The sequence below is a fragment of the Colossoma macropomum genome, unplaced genomic scaffold, assembly GCF_904425465.1.
Source record: "Colossoma macropomum unplaced genomic scaffold, Colossoma_macropomum, whole genome shotgun sequence".
In the NCBI taxonomy this organism is placed as follows: Eukaryota; Metazoa; Chordata; class Actinopteri; order Characiformes; family Serrasalmidae; genus Colossoma; species Colossoma macropomum.
In genome coordinates, this window is record NW_023494785.1 from 42379820 (window position 1) to 42404485 (window position 24666).

General features: G+C 40.4%; 1 protein-coding gene across 1 annotated transcript; it reads right to left on the reverse strand.

Annotated features, from left to right (window-relative positions):
* Window positions 1-426: 426 nt before the first annotated feature.
* sbk3 (SH3 domain binding kinase family, member 3) lies at window positions 427-15847 on the reverse strand. The gene is made up of 5 exons (XM_036595574.1): window positions 15656-15847; window positions 6914-7058; window positions 6031-6233; window positions 3263-3547; window positions 427-2260 (listed from the first exon to the last, which is right to left on the reverse strand). Exons 1-5 carry the CDS (start codon window positions 15659-15661, stop codon window positions 1769-1771), a joined length of 1131 nt encoding a protein of 376 aa, XP_036451467.1. The 5' UTR covers window positions 15662-15847; the 3' UTR covers window positions 427-1768.
* Between the last annotated feature and the right edge of the window lie 8819 nt (window positions 15848-24666).

Here is a 24666-nt window from a genome sequence, read left to right on the forward strand (position 1 = left end):
TCTTTACGTAACACTGTATACGTTATACATTCTGATTTTCAGATCTACACACAGATTAAAGATAACATATTTCTACAAATGCATGATATGCTGTGCTTCGGTTGCATAAACATCATAATTGCATCATTTTTTATCTCTATATATCTCAACATGAGTAACATGTCTAATTTTTATTGCAAAAGTAACATTTATACACTGTATTCAAAAATATCAACACTATTCGATACAAAATAAGGTTTCAGCAGCTTTTCCTTTTTTACCCCTCCCACCTTTTCCCGTCCCTCTCTCTTTCTTGTAGGGCTGCACAATATACAGTCAAGTTATGTTTTGTAAACACATTCTCTACAGAAAACACCCTTAAATATGTATTTTGCTGCATATTCTATTTATTTGTTGAATAAAACATAAACTATAAAATGTGCCATAACTTATTTTCATGTTAAATATCCTCTGTAGAGGACGAGTGAATTTATCTTCACTTAGTAAGTCAACAGCACATGTCATTTGACCAGGGGCGCCCAACCTTTTGCACATGACTGTATCATTTGTTAATCATTAATCGTTATCGTGAAATAATTTTCCGGGCTCTAAGCATTAGTCCTATAATCAGGAGATTGTGAGTTTGATCCCTGGTGATGCTACAGCCGTCCATGGCCGGGAATCCAAGAGAGCACAATTGGCCTCACTCTCTGGGTGGGTAGGATGGCCCCTCATTTCCCCCCATCACTCAGGGTGATGCTAGTCAGTGCAGGCGTCTGTTAGCTGATGTAATGACGTTGCGTGAGCGGCAGTTCGAAAAGAAGCGGTGGAGCCTCACAGGTCTCGGAGGAAGCCTGTGCTAGCCTTCGCCCTCCTGGTGCTGGAGGTATCGTGTGATTGGGGAGAGTCCTAACTAGTAGGTGGAATTGGATACAACTAAATTTGGGAGAAAATTGGGGAAAAAAAATCCCCATGTTATAAGATTATCTAGGGCATCATGTATGACTCTATGTTGAGCTGCTAGCGAGCAATGAGGGATTTTCAGGTTTTTGCGGGCAGATTTCTTGACATGAAAGCACTGTGACAGCGTTAACAATAAAGGGAGCACTCTGAGTAAGTCAATAAAAGGCATGTATATGTGATCATACTGTCCCTTAGTGGACACTTTTAAATCTCTTTTTCAACATTCAATGTCATTTTTTTTGTCATGAGAATTTGCAGAAATATGTCTGTTGCCTAGAAGCAACACAGTGGTCTCACCACTTCAGGGTATCATTATATATATCATTTCTTTCCCCTTTGTCGCACAATGTTGCCTCAAGGCAACATGCGCCACAGGGAACCTTGCACACATTATAGTATTTTTAAAATATTATTGAATTTAATAATGAGGTCCACTTTATGCGAGAAAAGTGAATCGAATTGAAAAAAAAAATGACCTCATAATGCACGCAGTAGCATCTGAACACTGTAATAAAAACACTTTTACAAATGTTGACCTGCTTGATGAAAAATCCCTGTCATGACAAAAGCAAATAAACAAACTCTGTCACAAGAATGAAGTGTTTTCACCCACTTTCTTTCAAAGATGTTTAAACTTGTTTCGGTCGTCAGGAAACTATTTGTTGCTTCTGTGTGTCCGAATTATATTGATGATTTTTAACGGCACCGGATTGGATGTAAAAACAATGTTATTATTATTTTTTTTATTACTTTTTTCCACTATGGCAATATAATCGTAATACAAGTAATCTGTCCATATGGTGCAGCCCTACTTTCTTTCCCCTGTCTATCTCTCCCTTCTCCCCTCCCTGCCTTTCTCCTCCTCCACTCCTCTTCCTCCCTCTCGTATCTTTTTGGCCTCCTCTTGCGCCTCTTTCTCTCTCCTTTTCTCCTCTCTCTCTGTCTCCAGCAGCCAGGCTCCCCCGAGGTAGGACAGGATCTCCTCTGGCCCTGCCCGGAGCCATGGGAGAGGGTTCAGAAGCTTCCTGAGCAAAGTGAGGGCCAGTGAGCCTAAAGATTCAAACTGTGAAGGCACAGCCACCTCTGCCTCCTTTCCGCCGTCCCTCCTGTCATTCTTGTTGCCGTGGCTCCAACCGTTCTGTCCCCCTTCCTTGTCCTCCTTCTCTTTCATGTAGTTGAACCAGTCTCTGAACTTGCAGAAGCCAGGGTCGTCTGAGGTGCTCTCCTCCCAGGGGAAGCAGCCAGTTAGAAGGCAGTATATGAGAATCCCCAACGCCCAGCTATCCAGACTTGGTTCCACTGACATCCATATCTCCTCCTAGTGGTGGACAACACGGTGATATGTTATTGTGATAAATTATGTCACAACATGCTTTCTGCAGGCCCCCTAGTGGCCATTCTGTGTTTATAAAGCAAATCCCCTCAGATATTTGTGGTCAATATAATCAAAAGAGACACTTTCCAAATAACTCTGTTATCAAGTTATAAAGATGATCAACTTTGGCTATCTGTGTATGAAATATTGTAACTCTGTTGAGCTGCCAGTGAGCAACGAGGTCTTTCTGGGCCTAGTAGGCAGCTACCATGACATCAATTACCACTACAAAAAAATGCTTTTATGAATGTTGACTTGCTTGCTCGGCTATGAAGTGGGAAATCCAGGTCAGTTCTTGTTTTAAAAGTCATACATATTCTTATTAAAATATGTATGAAAAACAACCCCGAAGAAAGAAAAATGTATAGTATAACTGAGGGACCTCCTCCTCAGTAAACAGGTGGTAGTTGCATTTTACAGCTACTGTGCAAAGGGGTTTATGGTATGTGCCTATCCCCCAAGCCCTGATGACGGCCGCAAGAGCCAGCAGGAGGGCGTGTCCCAAACTCTGAGCAAGGACAAAGCCCCGCGAGGGACATGAGTGGCAGCGGGAGGAGGACGTCAGCCACCAGAGAGGGGACAATGATGGCCATGAGAGGCACGAAGGTGGGATGCGAGTCTGCCCAGGCCCCAGCTGCTGTTCTGTATTGAGGCCGCTAGACTACACCTTACGTGCGACCGAGATGCGGAGCAAGGGCCGTGACGGGGAAGCAGAACAACGGGCTCGCGGTCCTCCTCTCTCCGCAGTCCTCATGGAGCTTCGTCCTCACTCGGAGTTCAGGCCCTGCCTTCCTGCCGGCTCTCACGGCCGTCATCAGGGCCCGGGGGATGGGCACATGCCAAAGGGTTAAATGTGGCACTGCTGCTTTTTGTTCATTCCAGCATAAAAGAAACTAAATTCAGGTGAAAATACTGTGATTTTTTTATCTTTGCTATATTGCTTACCTCCTCCTCTTCCTCTTCTTTTCCCTTGCTTCCTTTCTTCCCCTCCTTGGCCTGCTCTACCTCTGGGACACAGAATGGTGAGTTGTACCAGACAGGGCGCACCTGCGCCCCCCGGGCTCGTACCAGGCCGAAATCTCCCAGCTTGACCCAGCGGCAGTTGCGGTCATACAGGAACACGTTTTCGGGCTTGATGTCCCGGTGCACAAAGCCCAGGGAGTGCAGGTGGGACACAGCACCGCTTAACTGGGACATCACACTCTGAGCCTGTTCCTCAGTCACCCCCACCTACAGAGAGGGGCATTCAAATAGAGACAGAGAAAGAAAAAGAAGATGATAAGTTGGAAAATCAGTGTTTTGCATTTGCTGCTCTTCTCGGTGGGTGGATATCTCTGACCTCATGCAGTGTCACCACAGCTTCACCACAATCTGAGTCGATTATGTTGGTATGAGTCATAATTACATTTGCCCATCATAATTACTTCTGGGCTTCTGACTGATGGCTCTGCCTGAGTTCCACCCATTCGTAAAATATACCAGGATGCAGCTGGTTTCATTCGAGACTTTTAAAAAGACTATTTAATACGAGCCAGACTCACTACAGTATGCAAAGCCTTTCATGTTGTTTTCATAGTTTCTGAGCCTGCAGTTTCAGCCTACATCTCTCTGGGTTTTCATGTTTTGAGCATGTTTATTACTCTCTTGCTGCCTGTTAGCTCCATTTTTTTACCCCTTAAGATCCCAGGATTATTACATACTAAGGCTTACTATTCAGAAACTGCAGGGACTTCAATGCAAACTGGCTGAGCTATTTCATTAAAGAAGTAATAAAGGGTCCTGGCCAGTTAAGGGGTTAATCTGTGTGCTTTTCACCTGTGGTTTTTGGATTGTTCTACTGCCTGCTTGCTGCTCACCTCTGTGCGGGAACTTCACTATGAGTGAAGATCCCCTTAAGAAGCTGTTACCCAAGGCTTTGCTAATGCAGTAGCTGAGAAGGGGAAACTGTTGGTCCATCAGCTGGGGGCTTATCCAGCTCAGCACAGCTGTAAAGAAGATCTCTGAGGTGCAATTCTGAGTTAAGTCATGACTCTCTGGGGAGGGTCCGAGTTGAGTCTCAAGTCTCTAAGATGTGAGTCTGAGTTGAGTCATGGGGTTAAGTTGAATCTTGAGTCTATGGGGTACTTAGAGTCCAAGACAAGTGTCTGCCGTGCAAGTCCAAGCATCGAGTGAATCCGAGTCACGTCTCTGGTCTCTCAGATTTAAGTCTGAGACAAGACTCTGCAGAGTCGCTGGGATGCAAGTATGAGTTGAATCTCTAGTCTCTGAGGTGCACTGCTACTGCTGGACTGAGAATAGTCCACCAACCAAAACTGTCTGGCCAACAGCGTCCTGTGTGCAACGTTATGTGACCGCTGATGAAGGACTAGAGGATGACCAACACAAACTGCGCAGCAGCAGATGAGCTATCATCTCTGACTTTACATCTACAAGGTGGACTGACGAGGTAGGAGTGTCTAATAGAGTGGACAGTGAGTGGACACAGTGTTTAAAAACTCCAGCAGCACTGCTGTGTCTGAAAACTCATACCAGCACAACACACACCAACACACCACCACCACGTCAGTGTTACTGCAGTGCTGAGAATGATCCACCACCCAAATAATACCTGCTCTGTGAGGGTCCATAGGGGTCCTGACCACTGAAGAACAGGGTAAAAGGGGGCTAACAAAGTATGCAGAGAAACAGATGGACTACAGTCTGTAACTGTAGAACTACAAAGTGCACCTATATAGTAAGTGGAGCTGATAAAATGGACAATGAGCGTAGAAACAAGGAGGTGGTCATAGTGTTAGGCCTGATCTTTGTACAAATCGAATCTAACATTCCAAAATCGATGCAGCTGAATCATCACCATCAGGTGTATTTTTACACCCCTATTTCTCAGCAGTGTGCTGAGTGCACTGATTGCATTCAGCCGATGACAGGCGCAGTTGTTGTGGCACCATATATGTGAATGTATACATGAGAGCAGGGACGTGCCTAATGGAACTTTAGCCCCTGGTTCCATGAAGAACCTGCACAGCATCTCTGTCCATCTTAATGTAATTTCAACACTGTACATATATGATATGGTATATCATATGGAGACTAAATCATCCCAACTTGTGCTGAGGTATCTTGAAAGGAACATGCTTTGACATGCAAGCAAACAAACAACATTCAGATGAGCTTTTTGCGTGAATAAATAAGGGCGTATATCTCTGACCTCACAATTATTGAATTTGATTATGATTCTATAAGTAACAATCATCAATATCAATGCATCATGGAATCTCAAATTGCACCATAGAATGGTTATTTTGTTATTTTGTTATAGTTATTTTATATTGGTTATTTTGATATGTTCTAGAAGTTTTTTTGTGAAACAAAATCTCCTCATACACAAAAATAACTGGAGGTTATTTATGCAGTAATGGAATATAGACAATGAAAACAATATAACAAACTTTTTGCTCAGGGTTTTTTTACACATGTAAATAGCCTGAGAATTTTATTTTGACCAAAATAAAGAGCACATACATTCACTAATCCTAACATTCCAAAATCGATGCAAAAAATTGACCTAAATATGAGACAAATATTTATTTAAAATTGACTGGAATTTCTTCTAGTATTCCAAAATACTCTAAAATTGATGCAGTCCATTAATGCATCTTCAGATCAGTGTATCACAATACATCTGTGCATTTCGACATCCATACCCATCTCACCTCTGACACAATGACGTCGTACAGGTCTCCGTAGAGAGCGGCCTGCTGGGCGAAGATGTAGTGGGACGGCGTTGAGAAGAAGATTCCCAGAGCGCGTGTGAGGGAGGGATGGGTGCAGAACGTCAGGGAGAGGTTGTATTCGCGCAGGAAAGCCAGGAGAGTGGTGGAGCGGCGGGGGAAAAACTTCAGGGCCATAGGGGTGCCTAGAGAAGAGGTCAGAGGTCACATATGGGCTGGGATTTGTTTGACAAGCTTTTTGCATCAGTCTGAAAGTGGTGAATTCATCTGCGTTTTGAAATGTTAATTCCATTATAGCTGATTACAACAATATTGAATGAAGTATACACCTTCTTGTTTTTCTAATAGATTTTTGTCTGCAGGTCAGTCAAAACATGCGACTCAAGTCACCATCTTTAGTATTGACAGATGATTAAGGAACTTTTTGAAAAAGCAATATAATTAATAAAATATAGAAATTCTCACTAAATTCTTGGTGTATTGATTTTATTGACTATATTCCATATAAAACCAGCATAGACAAACATGGCTGGTCACCAGCTAAACTAGCTGTTGTGTTTTGGATGTTAGCACGTTAGTCAACCAGCAACAGACCAGCAACAGACCAGCATATACCAGTTGCTCCGTCAAAAAGTCCTCAGAATCGATAAAATTGTGTTAAAATTGATCATTTCCTAAAGAGTTGGCATCTAATCAAATCATAGTGAGGTCAGAGGTTTGCACCTCTATACCTGAGTGCATTTAACTGTGCATTTCTAGTACAGGTGCTAGAAGCACAGGCTAATCTTGCGTCTGTACTGTCTTTACATTCCACAGCCAGGATCACAGAGATTAACGGCGCTTGATTTTCTTACGCGACACTCACCTCTCTTTCTGTGCACGGCCAGCATGACCTTGCCGTATGACCCCTCTCCCAGCTTCTTCAGCACTTTGAAGTGTTCTGAGGTGACCATTGATGTCATGGACTGGGACGTGAGATAGCACAGCTCGTCCAGCTCCTGCATGGGGTCCTGATAACAAAACACAATGTGTGCTGAGTTTAAACTGGATCTGTGGATCCCAAACACTTTCAGAGTCTGTAGAGATGGGAGGGTGTGGATATTTCCTATCACAATGCCGAAAATCAAAATCACTGGTTTTAGTATTAGCACAGTATTATTAAAATATGCTGAATGTGCTTTTTCATGTTCCAAAAAATCATGAAAAATGTAAATAAATATGAAGTTTTCTAAAGCTCTACTGCTGTTTACTGTTCACATTATAGCTATTTACTTCCACTAGCACTGTTTTAGGACATGCTAATAATACACGGCTTTCAGAATTATGAAAATATTAAAAATCAAAAACCAGTATGATTGTCTTTGGTTTTTATTTCACCAAAACTGTGAACTGTTCCAACACTATTTGATCTATCCATGCTCCACCAGCTAGTTTCTTTCATAGTCTTGCTACATTAACAAGCAGAATATTGACAAAACTCCCCATCCAATTATTTCAATTTAGAGTACATTATTAGTTTTAAAGTATATTTATTGTGTATGCATTCATTAGGATAAAAAAGATGTACCAGTCAGGCCATCAAATTAGCATTAGCAGCTAGTTTTTGATTAGCTAGCATAATCCAGCTCACTGTCACACAGTTGTTCTGTTGAAGCTTTACATAGCGACTCTAAACTCTAAAGTCATCAGGTTGAATGTGATGTTTGCTGACGTGTCTTCCCAGATAGCGAGCATATATCGGTCCACTGGCTTGATAAGATCAGCACCCCGCTGACTGTTTGCCACTGCTAGTCCAACCTCAGACTTGACTTTACATGCAAACTATTATTGTCCTGCATAGCAGGTGTAACTGGTTTTTAACCTTCATAAACAGATATTATCAGCACACAGACTACACAAGACAAATAGACTAGGCCTTATATGAAATGATTTAGTAGAAAATGTTGCTAGATTGGTTACAGCTATATAAACAGCTTTAAGATATTACTGTTAAAATGATTTAATAAACTAATTTACTAAGAATAAAGAACGAAAAAATGAAGGGAAAATAAGTAAACTGGACAAAACAAGCTATGAAAATTGTAACCCACCAGTGGGCCGCCCAGGAAATGCTAAGCTAAAAGCCAGTCGGCTGCCAGCTTTGCCATCAGCAGTGGCATCTTCTTACTATCTGGGATGTCATGTGAGGTCAGCAAGCAGAATATTGTAAAAACTCCCCATCTAAAATATTTCCATTAAGAGTACATTACTCATTTAAGCAATAGAACATGAGAGGGAGAGTGTTATTGGCGATAACACACGACCTTGAGTGTTCTACTGCTTTTATACAACAGTTAAATAAAGAAAGTAAGAAATAGATAATTTGGTAAATTTAAGATGTTTAAATGTTCGCAGTTCCTTCCGCCAAATTATAGTTCCTTAACAAGCAGCTTGTTGCTACGTCAGAGTAATGAGCTCCGCTCACTCGCTACACAGTCTGCTGTAAGCCTCGCCTTTTGAAGGACGGACTGAGCCATAAAACTACCACAATATCAAGTTCAGCTCAGTTTTGTTCATTTTTTGCCAGATCAGTATTAATGTTGTTTTGTTCCAGCCAGTCTGTAAAGCATCTTACAGCCCATTTAGTTTGGCGAATGGTATTGGGTTAATTTCTGGCTGATTCCAGGTTGTTTAGCTGTTCTTCTGTCACAGCTGCCGACTGAAAAGCTGCTCAGTGGTGATGACAGTTTGGGAATTTAGTGTCGTCTCATCTTCAGAGTCTGACCAAATCGGCTGTCGGTCAAATGTGATCTTAAAAGTATCCATTTTCTGTTTGTGGCAAAGTAAGAAGTAAAAACGTTCAAATGGCTTGAGCGTCTCCTACAGCTGTCAAAGTCGTTGCTTAGCAATGGCTTCTCAGAGGAGTGATACAGTCTTTGTGAAACGCTTCTCAACCAATCAGCTTGCGTGGCCGGAACGAGCTGTTGTATAATTCAAATTATATTTATTGTGTATGGGGGTGAAAGGTTTTACTGTTAGGATACCAGTCACACAATCAAGCTAGCATTAGCATGGCTTCCAGCCTGCCTAGTTTTGTTTAGCTAGCATAATCCAGCTCACCAACATACAATTCTACACTTGAAGCTTTACAGGGCGACTCCAAACTCCAACCCAAAGTCATTAGGTTGAATGTAATGTTTGCTAACGTAGCTTGTCCAAGCTAGCACCTGCGAAAGAATGCATTTGTGGGCGGAGCACACAGGGGTCAATTGTCTGTCAGTAGACAGTGACAGCTTTATGGTGGAAAGCACATAGCAAGTCTATAAGTGTGCGCTTATATAACAGTCTTGACATGGGATCTCCCATCTGTCAGTGCTACGGCTAGCCTTCACATTCACGCCATTCATGATATGGAACACAGAGCAGACAATACCATTATTAACTCCTACAGCTGCTGGAAATATACCCTGTCGGACTTCTTCAGGTCTTTAAAGCTATCAGCTCATTGTCCGAACCCCACTATATTTATCAGTGACCTTTCATGAGTCAAGTTCTTTCGTATGTATGTGCGTCAGACGCAGCCCGGGCTAATTACTGATCATTTAGGGATGTTTGCCATGCCAGCATATCCCTTAACAACCAGTACCAGCACTATTCAGCCGCATTGTTCCCCAAGGAACATACACAAGTGGCATACCACTTAATTGCACGGCTTTAGCTGGTATTCCATTATTAGCGGGATGGAGTGTGTAGTGTGCAGCGCGAGCACGTAGTGTGTTCTGGGTTGCTAGGTAACGCGAAGTGGGCTACCCAAGCTATTCTCGCCTTACTGATAGAGCTGACAGCAGTGGTCTTTGATGCAGTGCCAAACAGAGACGCACATGCAGCAACTCGCCGCATTTTCCATGCAACATGCTAACCTGAGCTAAAAAGGGCTTACAAACTGTTCAAGGCTAGCCCGACCTGGACAGGTCAAAGGTCACAGTGTCAATGCCTGTGCACCTTAAATATACTGTCGAGTTGATTAATCTTCCAGCAAACTAAATATGGTTGGGTCTTCACTTATTGTTGCTGTCATAGGAACACATGTACACTGTATGGACAGAAGTATTGGGACACACCTCTTAATCATTGAATTCAGGTGTTTTTATTCAGTTCCATTGCCATAGATATATAAGATTAAGCACCTAGCCATGCAGTCTGCCTTTACACACATCTGGTTCTGAAGAGCTCAGTGCACAAAGCAAGGCCCATAAATTCCTGGCTGGGTGAGTTTGGTGTGGAAGAACTTGACTGGCCCTCACAGAGCCCTGACCTCAACCCCATCAAACACCTTTGGGATGAGCTAGAACAGAGATTGTGAGCCAGGCCCTCTCGTCCAACATCAGTGTCTGACCTCACAAATGCTCTTCTGGATGAATGGGCAGAAATTCCCACAGACTCTCTCCAACATCTTGTAGGAAGCTTCCCAGAAGAGTGGAAGCTGTTAGAGCTGCAAAGGGGGACCAACTCCATATTAAAGCCTATGGATTTAGAATGGGATTCATAAAAGCTCCTGTAGGTGTCCCAATACTTTTGTCCATGTAGTGTATATTTGAATAGAACAAAAGAAAAAATGTTCTTTATGAGACTTAATACATAAACTAAGTTCCAGTAATAATATAATTGTAGAGTTGTTTAATGTTTGTATTTGCATGGCTAAACTTGGTTAAGATGCAAATAGATCAGAACTGTTCACAGTGGAGGTGATAGGAACCAGACGTCCACCTCTAAAAGCTCCCACACAGAAAGTTGTTACATCAGATGGTTACAAATACATTGCCTGATGTCTGAGACTCTGTTTTACATCACTTTGATATAAGATTTTAGACCAAAAAGACCTTTTTTAATCCATTTGTGGTAGAGAGTTACATGCTGGCAAATTAGTCCCCAAAGAAAACTTTTTTGTAGGTTCACTGGTGGGTTTGGATAGTAAATAAAATGTCTATATTTGTGTTGTAGTCATGGTGACCCCTGGTTCCTATCACCACCACTGTAAAGACATCTAAACCATTTCACACCAAACCACTCTGAATGACTCTGTTTACATCTCGACAAGTGAATTATACAGAAATGTTCCATCGGCGTCCATCATAACACTAAAAATTAAAACTAAAACTGAAATAAAAACTAAACCAAAACCTACTTTTCAGAAAACAAAAGCAAAAACTAAAATGGTTAATTATTTTAATTTTAAAGCACCCTTTAAACTGAAACCACTGCTTAACATTGTCAACTTTTGACTGTGCATGCTCAATAAAACGTTTCATTAAAAAAATAACTGAAACAGAACTGAAATCAAAAACTAAAATGAAAAACTAAATGGAAATGAAAACTCAGCCACACGAGTTACAATTATTTGAAACTTTTCTTGCGTATTCTGACAATGAAAAAGGCGAATGTAGAGAAACAATCCAGTTTTACAGATTTACAGAGTTACAATTATCTACACGTTCCAGCAAAGGAACAGAAGAACGACACATATTTCTAAATTTCTAAATCTAATTAGCACAATTTAGAGCGAAAGCTCATTTTATTCTAAATTGGTCTTATTAGTAGGAGTTTTGCTTTCTAATGCCAATTGGTTTAATAGTTTCCAATAGAGACCACTAGTTTCCTGTAGAACACCCTTAGATCTTGTTAGGAAACCATCCAATGCATTTAGAATCAGCCACTGGTCACCTGTTAAACCATTAGAATCCTTTACATTTGTGATATCTACCCATTAGAAAAGCCGAAACACATCACAATACCATGAGGAGCCAACAGAGACACTTGATTTCTGTAGGTTTTTTGCTGTGCTTATCCCACATCAGTATTAGGTGAATGAGAGAAGCATAAATCAGCTCTAAATCGACTCTTTTTATCTGAGTGCATTTTGTACAAAATTGTAAGCAGTTTTATCCTTTGTGTGTTAGAAATACAGAGCGCCTACGAGAGACTGCGAGTAAACAGACAGAACGTGTACAGCGCAGTAAAATTTCTGACATATGATGGTTCTGTAGACTGTACTGAATGTGATGCCAGCTAAGGTTCCTTTACGGTTAAAGTGCAGCCCAAAGAGAGAGGAACCTTTAAACACTGTAAAACCTGGTGAGTTAAGTCAACTCAGAAGATTTGAGGAAACTGATTACCTCAAATGTTTTGAGTTCAATAACTAATTTACACTTAAGTAAATCGAGTATCTCGTACTAACCTCGAGACGACAGACAGACGGTGAAGAGACATGCCCAGTATGTAAATATATGGTACTAAGAGCCAATAGGAATGATGAGTTTTACTCAAGAAGGTTGCATTGACCAAACATTTATCAAGTAAAGCTGAGAGTCTAAACTAAACTGCAAAATGCCGTTTGATGGGATCTTTGAGTCCTTTGAGTCCAAATCATTTAAATGTAAACATTTACACCGTCGATCACATTAAGCCACGCTAAATTTTCAGCAGGCTTAAAAAAAAACAACCCATTACTGGCCTGTTTGTATTTGCATGTAAAGTCAAGTTTAAAAAAAGTAGTAATAGTAAATATAACACATTTAAATAAAGTTACCTCAACTCAAAATATGCGGAAAAAGCAATTTTACTTAACATGACTGAGTTACTATCTCAGCAGTTCATTTTTGAGTTAATTTGAATTTTCCAGATTAAGTCACTCCAACTTTCTGTAGTATTTAAGCTGTGTTAACTTAATTCTTTCATTAAGATGTGCAGTGAGTTTTACAGTGAAGGCAGCTGCCTCCAGAATGAACGCACTGAATGTCTTTGGCATCAGAGGCGACATATTCATATCCATTTCTTGTAATAGCTTTCTACGAGGGAGCTTTTAGAGACATTCAACTCTTCAGACGTCTGGTTCCCATCACCACCACTGTGAACGATTCCGAGTTTCCTTAGAACAGAGCATTTCACAGCAAAGCCCTCTCAGTGACTTTGTGTACATCTTAACGATTTAAGTGTAAGAAAATTTGGTGGAGTTCCCCTTTAAAGCTAGCACTCTGAACTTAATTGCTGAATTTGGAATCCATTGTGCAGGAGTAGAGCACCAAAGCAAGGAAAACTTTGTCACTGCCTAATTAGGCCCACTTACAGATCACACCTTCACATCCACTTTGGTTTCCCTCCATCCGTCCTAGTGTTACATGCTGACCTTGCCAGCTTTCGTCCCTGTAACTCAATACAAAATGAGCCGCTCCGCCGCGGCCTGTGTGAGGCAAGCGTAGCACCTTTCGTCACGTGTCGGCACGGCAGGAATCACAGATACTTCTGCCATCGTTCGTTTGCCATCTACTCCATGACCGGCGAATTAGACATCAAGCCTAAAGCACTCGCTATCATGTTATATGAGCTCGTTATGTGAGACATGGGATCCAGTGAGATTGTGAAGAGATTTAAATGGGAGTGAAGCTAATAAAGACATAAAGCCTGGACTTTAGAAAGGCTGTAAACAATTCACTCAATCATATACAATTTTAATAGCAGATATACTGATACTGATGCTGCTGCTACTTCTACTGCTACTCCTACTGCTTCCACTCTTAATGCCACTGCTACTGGTACTAATTCTACGCTTACTGCCGCTACTTATACTGCTACTGCTACTACTTCTGCTTCTACTTCTGCTCCTACTGCTTCCACTCTTAATGCCACTGCTACTGGTACTAATTCTACGCTTACTGCCGCTACTTCTACTGCTACTGCTACTACTTCTACTTCTACTTCTACTGCTACTCCTACTGCTATTGCTTCTGCTACTACTACTGCTACTACATCTACTGCTACTGCTACTTCTTCTACTGCTACTACTACCGCTACTACTTCTACTGCTACTGCTAGTACTTCTACTGCTACTGCTACTACTACTGCTAGTATATCTATTGCTACTGCTACTGCTTGTACTTCTACTACTGCTAGTATATCTACTGCTACTGCTACTGCTACTGCTACTACTACTGCTACTGCTAGTACTTCTACTACTGCTAGTATATCTACTGCTACTGCTACTGCTAGTATATCTACTGCCACTGCTACTACTACTGCGACTACTACTGCTACTGCTACTACTACTGCTACTGCTACTGCTACTACTACTGCTACTGCGACTACTACTGCTACTACTACTGCTACTGCGACTACTACTGCTACTGCTACTGCTACTACTACTGCTAATTCTACTCCTACTGCCACTGCTACTGCTTCTACTAAATCTACTGCTATTGCTGCTATCATTACTGCTGCTACTGCTACTACAACTGCTACTAACATTGATGCTGCCAGTGCTGCTGCTGCTGTTACTCCTACTGCAGCTGCTATTACTGCTACTATTAATAACAGTAGTAGTAGTGTTTTTAAATTTAAAATATTTTTAAATGTATTTTAATTTTTAAAATATTGTATTTTAAAAAGTAATACATATGAATACAGTTCAGGTGTTTCTGCAGATTTGCTGAAGCCCAAGTAAAGGAACCTCTTTAATTCTCAGGATTCCTTTTCTTCTTCTTCTTATAATTATTATTATTATTATTATTATTATTATTATTATTATTATGTAACAACATGGATGATAATGCAAACTTATTCTTACATTATAGAAGTGTGTAATAAAACTTTGGACCTTCTGGCCGGCCTGCCAATAGTATTTTTGACATAATTATTAATTATTAGTAAGTGTCTTTATATTATTTACATAGAAATTTAAGGATGTCTTTTTTCCTTCTCCTGTAAAGTGACCAGTGACTCCAGTTCAAATGTTCAGAATCACTATTTTCTGTGATATTAACCCAGATAAATGTAATGATACTAATCTGCTCATCCTAAATGGCTTAACAGCTTTCAGATAATAGTAGGAAAATGGATATTGATAAAAATAATTATATATATATATATTTTATATATATATATATATATATATATATATATATATATATAATATATATATATATATATATATATATTTTATCTACAAGACAATGAAATAAACAAAAACACCAAAAGACAAAAAAGATGCCCTAATAAAATAAATCAAAATTAGAACACCCTTAAAAGATGGCTCTTCAAGCGTTCTTTAGTAAAGACAGTGGTTCTATTGTGAATCCTAAACACTTAAAGAACCATGTGTGTGCATGAAGGGTTCTTTGCATGGTTAAAAGGTTCTTCAGATTGATGGAGAATGTGTTTTTTATGGTTCTATATAGAACCTTTTTGAAAAAGGTTTTAAAAAGGTTCTATATAGAGCCTTTGAAAAGGGCTGCAGAGCTTCACATCGTATCACTAGTAGAACCGTTTTTGGTGCTATATGGTACCTTCTTCAAAAAAGGTTCTATATAGGAGCGTAGACACATTCTCCATCAATCTGAAGAACCATTTCGACATGCAAGACCCCTCTGATCACGAGTGTTCATGGTCCTATATAGGACCATTTTATTTTTACTAAAGAACCCTTGAAGAACCATCATCATGAGTACAGTACAGAACACTGTATGGGTATGAAGTGGTTCCAGCCGTATGAACAGTTGAGTATGTTCTGAAATGATTTCTTAATAAACTCTGAAATGAGTTCATTAATAACGGAGGAGGAATGAAGATCATCACTCACACTCATGTCTGAACGTCCTGGTCTGTTGAGTCTCTGAGAAACTGCTGGTGTCCTTATGCTGCTCTGTCCATTCGCGCCGGCCTGCGCTGACCTGCTGTCCTTCTTGCGTGTCCAGTGGAGTCGGGTGAGTGTGAAGGAATCTAAGTCACTCTGTGTGTGTTTTGGAGGGGCTGTGTGTTCTGTTCGCACCACGCGTCCTCGTGTGTGTGTATGTGTGTGTGTTTATGCGTTTGGTTGGTCTGTTCTGTAGAAGCTCCGCCCACTTTCACTAACATTTACCATTCAGTCTTACTGCCTCTCACTAGCTACAGGTCTCTCACCCCCCCTCTCTCTCTTGCACCCCCCCCTCTCTATCTCTCTCACTCTCTCTCTCTCTCTCTCTCTTTCTACTAGGTCCCTTTCTCACTTTCTCCCTTCTTTCTCCCATCTTTTCTCTTTCTCTCTCTTTTATCTTTCTTTGCCCTTTTCTCTCTTTCTTTCTGTCCCTCTCCTTTTCTCTATTTCTTTTGTTCTGTCTTTCTCTGTCCTGCGCTCTCCTTTGTTTTCTTTCTTTCTTTTTGTCTCATTTCTTTCTTTCTACTTTTCTATCTTTCTTATCTCCTCTTCCTCTGGCACTCTTTCTTTTCCTCTCTCTCTCTTTCCTCTCCTCTTCTCTTCTTTTCTTCCTTCTTTCTTTCTTTATTTCTTCTTTCCCTCTCCTTTTCACTGTTTCTTTTTTCCAAACTCTTCATTCTCTTACTCTTTCTTTCTTTCTTTCCCTCTCATTTTCTTTTTTCTTTCTTTACTTTCATTCTTTCTTTCTTTCTTTCTTTCCCTCTTATTTTCTCATTTTCTTTCTTTCTTTCTTTCTTTCTTTTGTTCTTCCTTTCTTTCTCATTTTATTCTCTTTCTTCTTTCTTTCTTTCTTTCCCTCTCCTTTTCTCATTTTATTCTTTCTTTCTTTCTTTCCCTCTCTTTTTCACTTTTTCTTTTTTCCACATTCTTCATTCTCTTACTCTTTCTCTTTCCTTCTTATTCTTGTTCTTTCTTTCTTTCTTTCTTTTTCACTTTTTTCTCCCTTTTTTTTTCCCCACACTTTTAATTCTCTTACTCTTTCTCTTTCCTTCTTATTCTATTTCTTTCTTTCTTTCTTTCTTTCTTTCTTTCTTTCTTATCCTTTTGTCATTTTTCTTCTCTCTCACTCCATCATTTTCTCTATGAATTAGATAAAAAGCTGTCAGCTTCTCTGTGGTGTCTCTCCAGCGGAGGCTGAGCTCATCTTTTCAGTTTGTGTGTGTGAGTGAGGAAGCCTGTGTTGGGTTCGAGCTGCAGATATTAGATAAAGTCTACAGTCACCAAACACATACAGTAAATGTAAATGTAAGCGCAGTGATATTACAGTAAAAATCAGAGCCATCGTGCAGTAAAACGTTCTACTCCAGAAGAGTTACAGCGCCTGTTTCCTATCACTGCATAAAAGATGCACGAGGCTCCTTGTGCTGTTGGATCCACTGTGATTTGTTCAGAGTGAGTAAGTTCATTCAGACAAAAATCTAAAGATTTTCATCTTATTAGATCACAATTTTTACAGATAAATGCAACAACAACACTGAGAAATAGTGATTAACAGAGAAGAGCAGCACATTAACCGCTGACTAGCTAAGCTGGGCTAGTTTTTTTGGCTTTCTGTTGTCAGCCGCTTTATCAGTTCTATTGAAATATGTGTTCAGCTGTTTCATTTCTTTCTGTCCCTAATATTTGGTCACCACAAACCTGTAACTTCAGGCATTCCTGCGGTCCAGAAGAGATGTCACTGTCACTGGGGCGCTCCCCTGTGGGTCCTCGGAGAAACATCTCTCCTGCAGCCGTCTCTCAGGGCCCAGATATGGTGTGTGGAGCCTCTTGCCATACTAGTGCTAGCTTAGCTAAGATTTCCCTGGATTGTCCAAGTTTTCAGTTCCCAGTCCAGGAAAAATGAAATCCAATCCTGGCACTTTCTTATGTTAGCATTTCTTAAGAAGTTTAAACTGCTTCTTTTTAACAAGGCAGCACTTCAACGCCATAACTGAGAGTATTAGGTTCTGTAGCTTAGGCTACACTGTGAGCTGAGCTACCCGTCCAGTGAATTTAGCAAAAAATCAAGACACTGATTGAGTGTCCAAGAATTTTACAGGGCTGCAGTGGCAACCATACTAGCAGACCAACAGCTCATCTATCCAATAAACTGTCTCATATGGTTTGTGGACTTAGCATATTGCCCAGCTAGTGCTAGCTTAGCTAGCAGGCTCAGATGGCCCTGCTAGAAAACCCACCATAGGCATTGTATTTTGATGCTGGTATGCTGGTCAACCAGCATGACCATGCTGGGGTGACCAGCTAAACCAGCATAGATTAGCATAGACCATCTTAGACCAGCATGAAAGGCTTGCTGGTCTGAGCTGTTTTTTCAGCAGGGTTATCTGGAGCTGGTAACTTGTTGCCATGCTCACATTAGCTTAGCTAGCAGGCCAACAGCTCATCTATCTAATAAACTGCATCAAATGGTTTATGGAGCTATTAGCATATTTCCATATGCATATCAGCCAGCAGGCTAACCAAAGGGTTTATCTGCCTTTTACTGTCAATGAATCGTTTGGAACACTGACGTAGTGTCAGATATAGCTGGATGTGGGACTGACAGAAATACAGATTTATGAGTTTTAAAATGGACTACAAAGTCTGTCACGCAGCTGGCATCACTATTATACATCCCATGAAGCGGTGCAGGAAACAAGTCATGGGTTTTGTAGTTTATTCTAGGGATTGTGTTTTAGAATGACTGCCTCACTAATGTGCCAACTTGGCGAAATGTATGGTGATTCAAATGTTTTGAATGCAACCAGCAGATGGCGTAGGTCTGCACTTTGGCTCATTCCGACATGTCGTTCCGACTGGCTCTTAAACATATTCCATGATTCCATAGAAATGCACTGGTTTGTGTGCACAGAGCGGTGATAGTAGGATGCTAGCTGGTGTTCCTACTCACAAAAGAGGATACTGATGGAAAATGGCCAGATATTGTTCACAAAAAATCTACGTATTGTTACTATTTTACAAATACTCCACTCCAGAGGTTCGTCTGCATAGTTTGATGCTCTTCTACAGTTTTCCAGTCTGTCCTCCCATCACCATGTTTTGGACCGGACTGTACCGAACCTGAGCATTCTGTCATTCTGCTTGAGTGACAAAAGCAACAGCTGAAATTTCACCTCACAGAAAGGCTCGCTGCAGCCCCCCGCTGGCCTGGAGCCAGACCTTCCTCTCCTTTCTGCCAGCTCCCATTCTGTCTATTTTTCCTCTGCCGCATGTTTCGACACCTGCCTATGCCTTCTCGAATGGATTTCCCTTGATACCATCATGGCAGGCCCACTTCAGTTTACGTAAGGCAAACAGTCCCTGTTATCACGACCGTGGCTGTGCGGCTCTCTTCAGCTGCCAGCCAAGCAGTTGTACCAAAACACCCTCAAACATCCTGCAGTACAAACGGCAAATGGTCAAATGTTGCACAGTAGGTGCTAGAAATTAGCAGAGCCAGTGTGTGCATGTGAACCATCCCGAACATGAACATGGTGAAAAGTACTGAGATATTAACACTGAATTACAAACTCAAGAGGCTTCTGGCTGTTTCTGAAACTACTGTAATACGAATAATGAGCTATAACAACTGCATATAATTAGAAAAAAAAATTATGTGGGTTGAATTTAGCCCCCTTTTACTCTGTTCTTCAGTGGTCAGGACCCACATGGACCCTCACAGAGCAGCTACTATTTGGGTGGTGGATCATTCTCAGCGCTGCAGTAACACTGGCAGCAGTGCTGCTGGAGTTTTTAAACACTGTGTCCACTCACTGTCCACTCTATTAGACTCTCCTACCTTGTCAGTCCACCTTGTAGATGTAAAGTCAGAGACGATAGCTCATCTGCTGCTGCACAGTTTGTGTTTGTCATCCTCTAGTCCTTCATCAGTGGTCACAGGACGCTGCCCACAGGACGCTGTTGGCTGGATATTTTTGGCTGGTGGACTATTCTCAGTCAATCAGCGACACTGAGGTGTTTAAAAACTCCAGCAGCACTGCTGTGTCTGATCCACTCGTACCAGCGCAACACACACTAACACATCACCACCACGTCAGTGTTACTGCAGTACTGAGAATGATCCACCATCCAAATAGTACCTGCTCTGTGAGGGTCCATGGGGGTCCTGACCACTGAAGAACAGGGTAAAAGGGGGCTAACCAAGTATCAGAGAAACAGATGGACTACAGTCTGTAACTGTAGAACTACAAAGTGCACCTATATAGTAAGTGGAGCTGATAAAATGGACAATGAGTGTAGAAACAAGGAGGTGGTCATAACGTTATGCCTGATCGGTATGTATATTTAATTTAACCTGAATATGAAATAGTTTTATGAGTCTTATGAGTTTTATGACGCAGCATGAACACTGCACACTGAGCGAGGACGGCTGGGATTTAGCTAACTTAGCTATCAATTTATTAATTTAGATCAATAGTTGGTAAAATCTGCCGCTGTGGATTCATTCATATTTCATTCAGAATTAAGAAATGAATGGAATTCATCAAAGAAATTCACTGAGAATGCAGATATAATCGCTAGTTTGCCAACACCTAGCTTAGCTAGCAGGCTAACAACTAGTTACCCAACTTCAGTCACCCAGATTTGAGTCTTTATCCTCTAAACTCTCAGACAGCAGGCAGTTCTGGGCTGATTCTTATATGAGTGTTGGTTGACAACTGGGTCGATTTTAGTCATGTGGGCCAGAATAGGGTCAGATGCCATACAGCTGCATACAGTTTTGCCTTGTATCTATATTTGTAGGCCAATTCTGGCATGTAATTGGGCCAAGTTTGGGCCACATCCAGTAGTTCTACTCACTTTACAGCATGTGAGCCAGATTTGGGCTGAGGACCCAGCCATATACTGGGCTAGATCAAACCGAAGGATGCGGCACACAAGTGGGCCAGACACATTTTGCTAGCTCGGTTCTGTCAGTGAAGCATCAGTTAATGTAGAGCTGTTTGTTAGCCAACAAGCAGCTCTACAAGCAACAGCATATACACATATGCATTTTGGTAGCTTGTGGCTTTTATTTCTGAAAATGTCATTTAGCCAATGCTGGGTCCACATTTACTTGCTATTTGACTGCTCTGCTCAAAAAAACATAGAAACCATTAAGGGTTTTTGTTGGTTGCTAAAGGTTTTATAATGTTTTTTGGCTTGGGTTGATATCACAATGTAAAGGATGGTTTAACAGGTGACTAATGGCTGATTCTACATGCATTTGATAGTTTCCTAATGGGATCTAAAGGTGTTCTACAGGAAACTAGTGGTCTCTTTTGGAAACCATTAAGCCAGTTCCCATTAGAAAGCAAAAACATTAGGTTTCTTGTGGAAAAATAGAAAGATACTGATAAGTTTTCTTTGATTTTGTAACAAAATACAGGGTGTCCCAAAAAAATTGACATCATTTGAGATGTGAATATCTGAGTAACTACATGTCGCAGGCAAACGAAATTAAATAGGCTTCATGATGAACAATACAAGATTTATTTATCAAAATTCGAACAAGAAATTCAGAGGGATGTAGATTTTATAACCGATTTCATGAAGCTTCACAAATGTAATGTCTTCTGATACTGGTGGTCGTCCAGACCCCTTTGTCCTGCACAGACAGCCTTCCTCTTTGAATTTTTTGTGCCATGTCCAAATCTGCTTTCCAGTTGGTGCGTTTTTATTGAATTTTCTCGAAAATGCCGCTGCTCACTCTGGTTTGACTGTGTTCGAGCATATTCTAACACACAAAATGCCTTTTCATTTCTAGTGAACACCATTCTTTCAAAAAAATTAAAATTAAACTTGGTTAGTTTCTACACATTTTGTTATCATTTGAGGGAGACCCTGTATATCCCTCTACTTTCCGAAATTAAAGGAAGATCCTGAGTGCTTAGAAACAAGTTACATTTTTTATTTTAGCCGTTCAGTTCCATTCACTCCTGTTCATTGAGGACTTGCTTGGGGGCGCACCTGTTTCTACGAATCATTGTGTTTCCGTTAGAATGAGCCCTTCATATCTACACAGGGAGCGGCTCCTCTTCCAACAGAGGCCGCTGTCTTGCACTGCCATGTTTCTACAGTAGCCCAGAACAGACAAACACTGGCTGTAGAGGGCGCCTTTCGTGTTTTTATGTTGAAGCAGAAGCTTGAATTTGGTGGCGCTGCAGCTCCGGCTGGAAGATGCAGAAAGAAGAAGAATCAGTGGTCACTGCCGGTGCTGGCTGACCATTTTGTGTTGTGAGATGTTTGAGAACCCACATTTTCACAAATGGAGGATCATATTCATTATTTGGCACAAGAAAAGTTACAGAAGCGAAAAGACCGTCGGTTCTACTACACGCTTGGAATGGGGAGGGAGATTCAGTTGGTTGCAATCTGCAACCTCACCACTAGATGCCACTAAATCTTACACACTGCACCTTTAAACTGGCTCTACTGCTGCTTTGGCTGTGTTAACTTCTGAAGGGACGGGGCTTCATAGCACTAAACCAAAACAGAAATTTAGCCAGAGTCTATTTAGCTAACCACACTTGTTATCCTCACATATTTGATATGACTCACTGTGCTGTGTTGAGTATATAATTGTTGGCAAGTTAGCTTCCTAACTGCATCAAGATGTAGATATTTCTCCCTGCCAATCTTCTGGACCAGCCTCAGCCGCAGCCTCAGCCTGTTTCACAACACGGCGCAAACAGCAACTGTCTATTGTGACCACAGGTTTAGAGGGATAAATGCAGGTGTTGGGATTTGGCACTGAACTCCCGCTGCTGTGTGTCCATGTTATTTAGTGACTTTAACACTCAGCAGGACCCAGAGGACTGGACGTCTTTTGAACATGTAACATGAGTTCACCACTCAGTACAACATCAACATGTGCCCCCCCCCCTTTTTTTTTCTCCGTGTTTCTTTCAGTGGTCTGGTGAACGTGGTGTAATGTTAACTTAGCCACTAAGGAACATGAAGAAAGTGTACACAAACTTGGAAGCTTCAAAGAGTTTTTTGGGCAGGAGTTCAGGAACGTGCAGTGTAATCTGAATAGCATGCGTGATGCATAAGGCATTATTCAGTGTCCAGTATCAGCTTATATTACTCATTTCTTTTATAGGCCAATATGAATCAGAACACTGTTACAGTGAATGCTCCAGTAGAAATGGCCCCAAATTACTTAGTCTTAAAATTGAGAAGTTTACATAGGTTTTCTTATCACAGCAATAATATATACTGTATAATATCATAAAGAGATGAGGCCTACAAACCTAAAGCAGGACATTGCCTCTAAGTGGACACTGTGTGCTATAGCAGCAGATGGCACTTGTATGCGCAGTGCTCGGACACAGGCGAACGACAGAAGGTGTTTATGTCAACTATTCATACCTTGGATGCTTTGGACAACAATGGTTTTAAGTTGCAGCCCCCCCTCACAAATACCTGCCTTTAAAAAGCACGAATGCAGGAGATTGTATTGGTCCATGTCAAAATTACTTATGACGGTTTATATTTAGATGTCTTTAACCTTTGGTTAAGTAGGTGGTGGGCAGCCTAATAGCCTGAATATCAGACTATACAGAGCTCTCTCAGTCACAGCCCTGAGACCACGGGCAGTGAACGTTTCTGTATTTTCCCCATTTTTAACGCACCTCATTGTCTAATGAGTTATAAACTCATTAGATCATTAGTTACTGTCTAATGAGTTGAATCAGGCAGGTCAAAAAAGGGAAACTGCAAAAAAAAGGCAGTGCTTGAGGTCACCCCATAAAATGGAATGAGAATACTGTGAATTGTATACAATATGTACTATTTTCTTTACATGCTCACGCTGTATTTTTACATTATGTACTACTACAATATAGCACATATTGTAATAATATAGTGTATAATGTAAGAATACAATAAACAGTGTAAAAATGTAGTACATAATGTAAGAATAGAATATATAGTGTAAGAATATAGAACAAATTCTCATAATGTAGTATATAGTGTAAAAATATAGTACGTATTTTAAGAATACTGTGAATTGTATACAATATGTACAATTTTCTTTCAGTACACACTCATGCTATATTTTTACACTATGTACTACATTTATAGTCTTACATTATGTACTACGTTCTTACACTATACACTGTATTATTACATTATATATTATAATCTTACACTATATTATTACTTTGTACATTATACTCTTGCACTATATACTATATTCCGATACTATACACTATATTCTTACACTATACACTATATTATTATACTATGTACTATATTCTTACATTGTGCAGTTATCACTCTATACAGTGTATTACACTATACACTATATTAATACACTATATACTATGTACTTACACAACATACACAACTACATTCTTACTACATTCTATGCTATACGCTATAATTTTACACTAAGCATTAAATTCTTACACTACATACTATATTATCACACTATGTACTATACTATGTTTTTACACCACTATATTCTTACGTGATGCACTATATTCTTACAATATGCACTGTAGTATTACATTATACACTATGATTTAACACTAGACTTTATATAATTACACCATGCACTGTACTATATTTTTACACCACTATATTCTTACACCATACACTTTTCTGACATTATGCATTATATTATTACACTACATTCTTTATGCACTATACTATTACACTATGTTATTAAACCATACAGTATATACGTCATGTATTTTCTTACACTATGAACTATATTCTTACTTCACACATTATATTATTACACTATATTATTATGCTATGCACTATGTACATCATGTATACTCTTACACTATGCACTATGTTCTTACTTTATGCACTATGTATTATTACACTATGTACTACAGATGTACTACATTCTTATGCGATGCACTATCACCCAGAAATAAAACCTGACGTTCTGTGCTTTAGTC

Excerpts from the sequence above, each read along its gene's own strand:
- sbk3 (XM_036595574.1), bottom strand. Across the intron at positions 3,548-6,030 it reads ACGACGTCATTGTGTCAGAG|GTGGGGGTGACTGAGGAACA; the intron begins GTGAGATGGGTA and ends CCCTCTCTGTAG. Across the intron at positions 2,261-3,262 it reads AAGAAGAGGAAGAGGAGGAG|GAGGAGATATGGATGTCAGT; the intron begins GTAAGCAATATA and ends GTCCACCACTAG.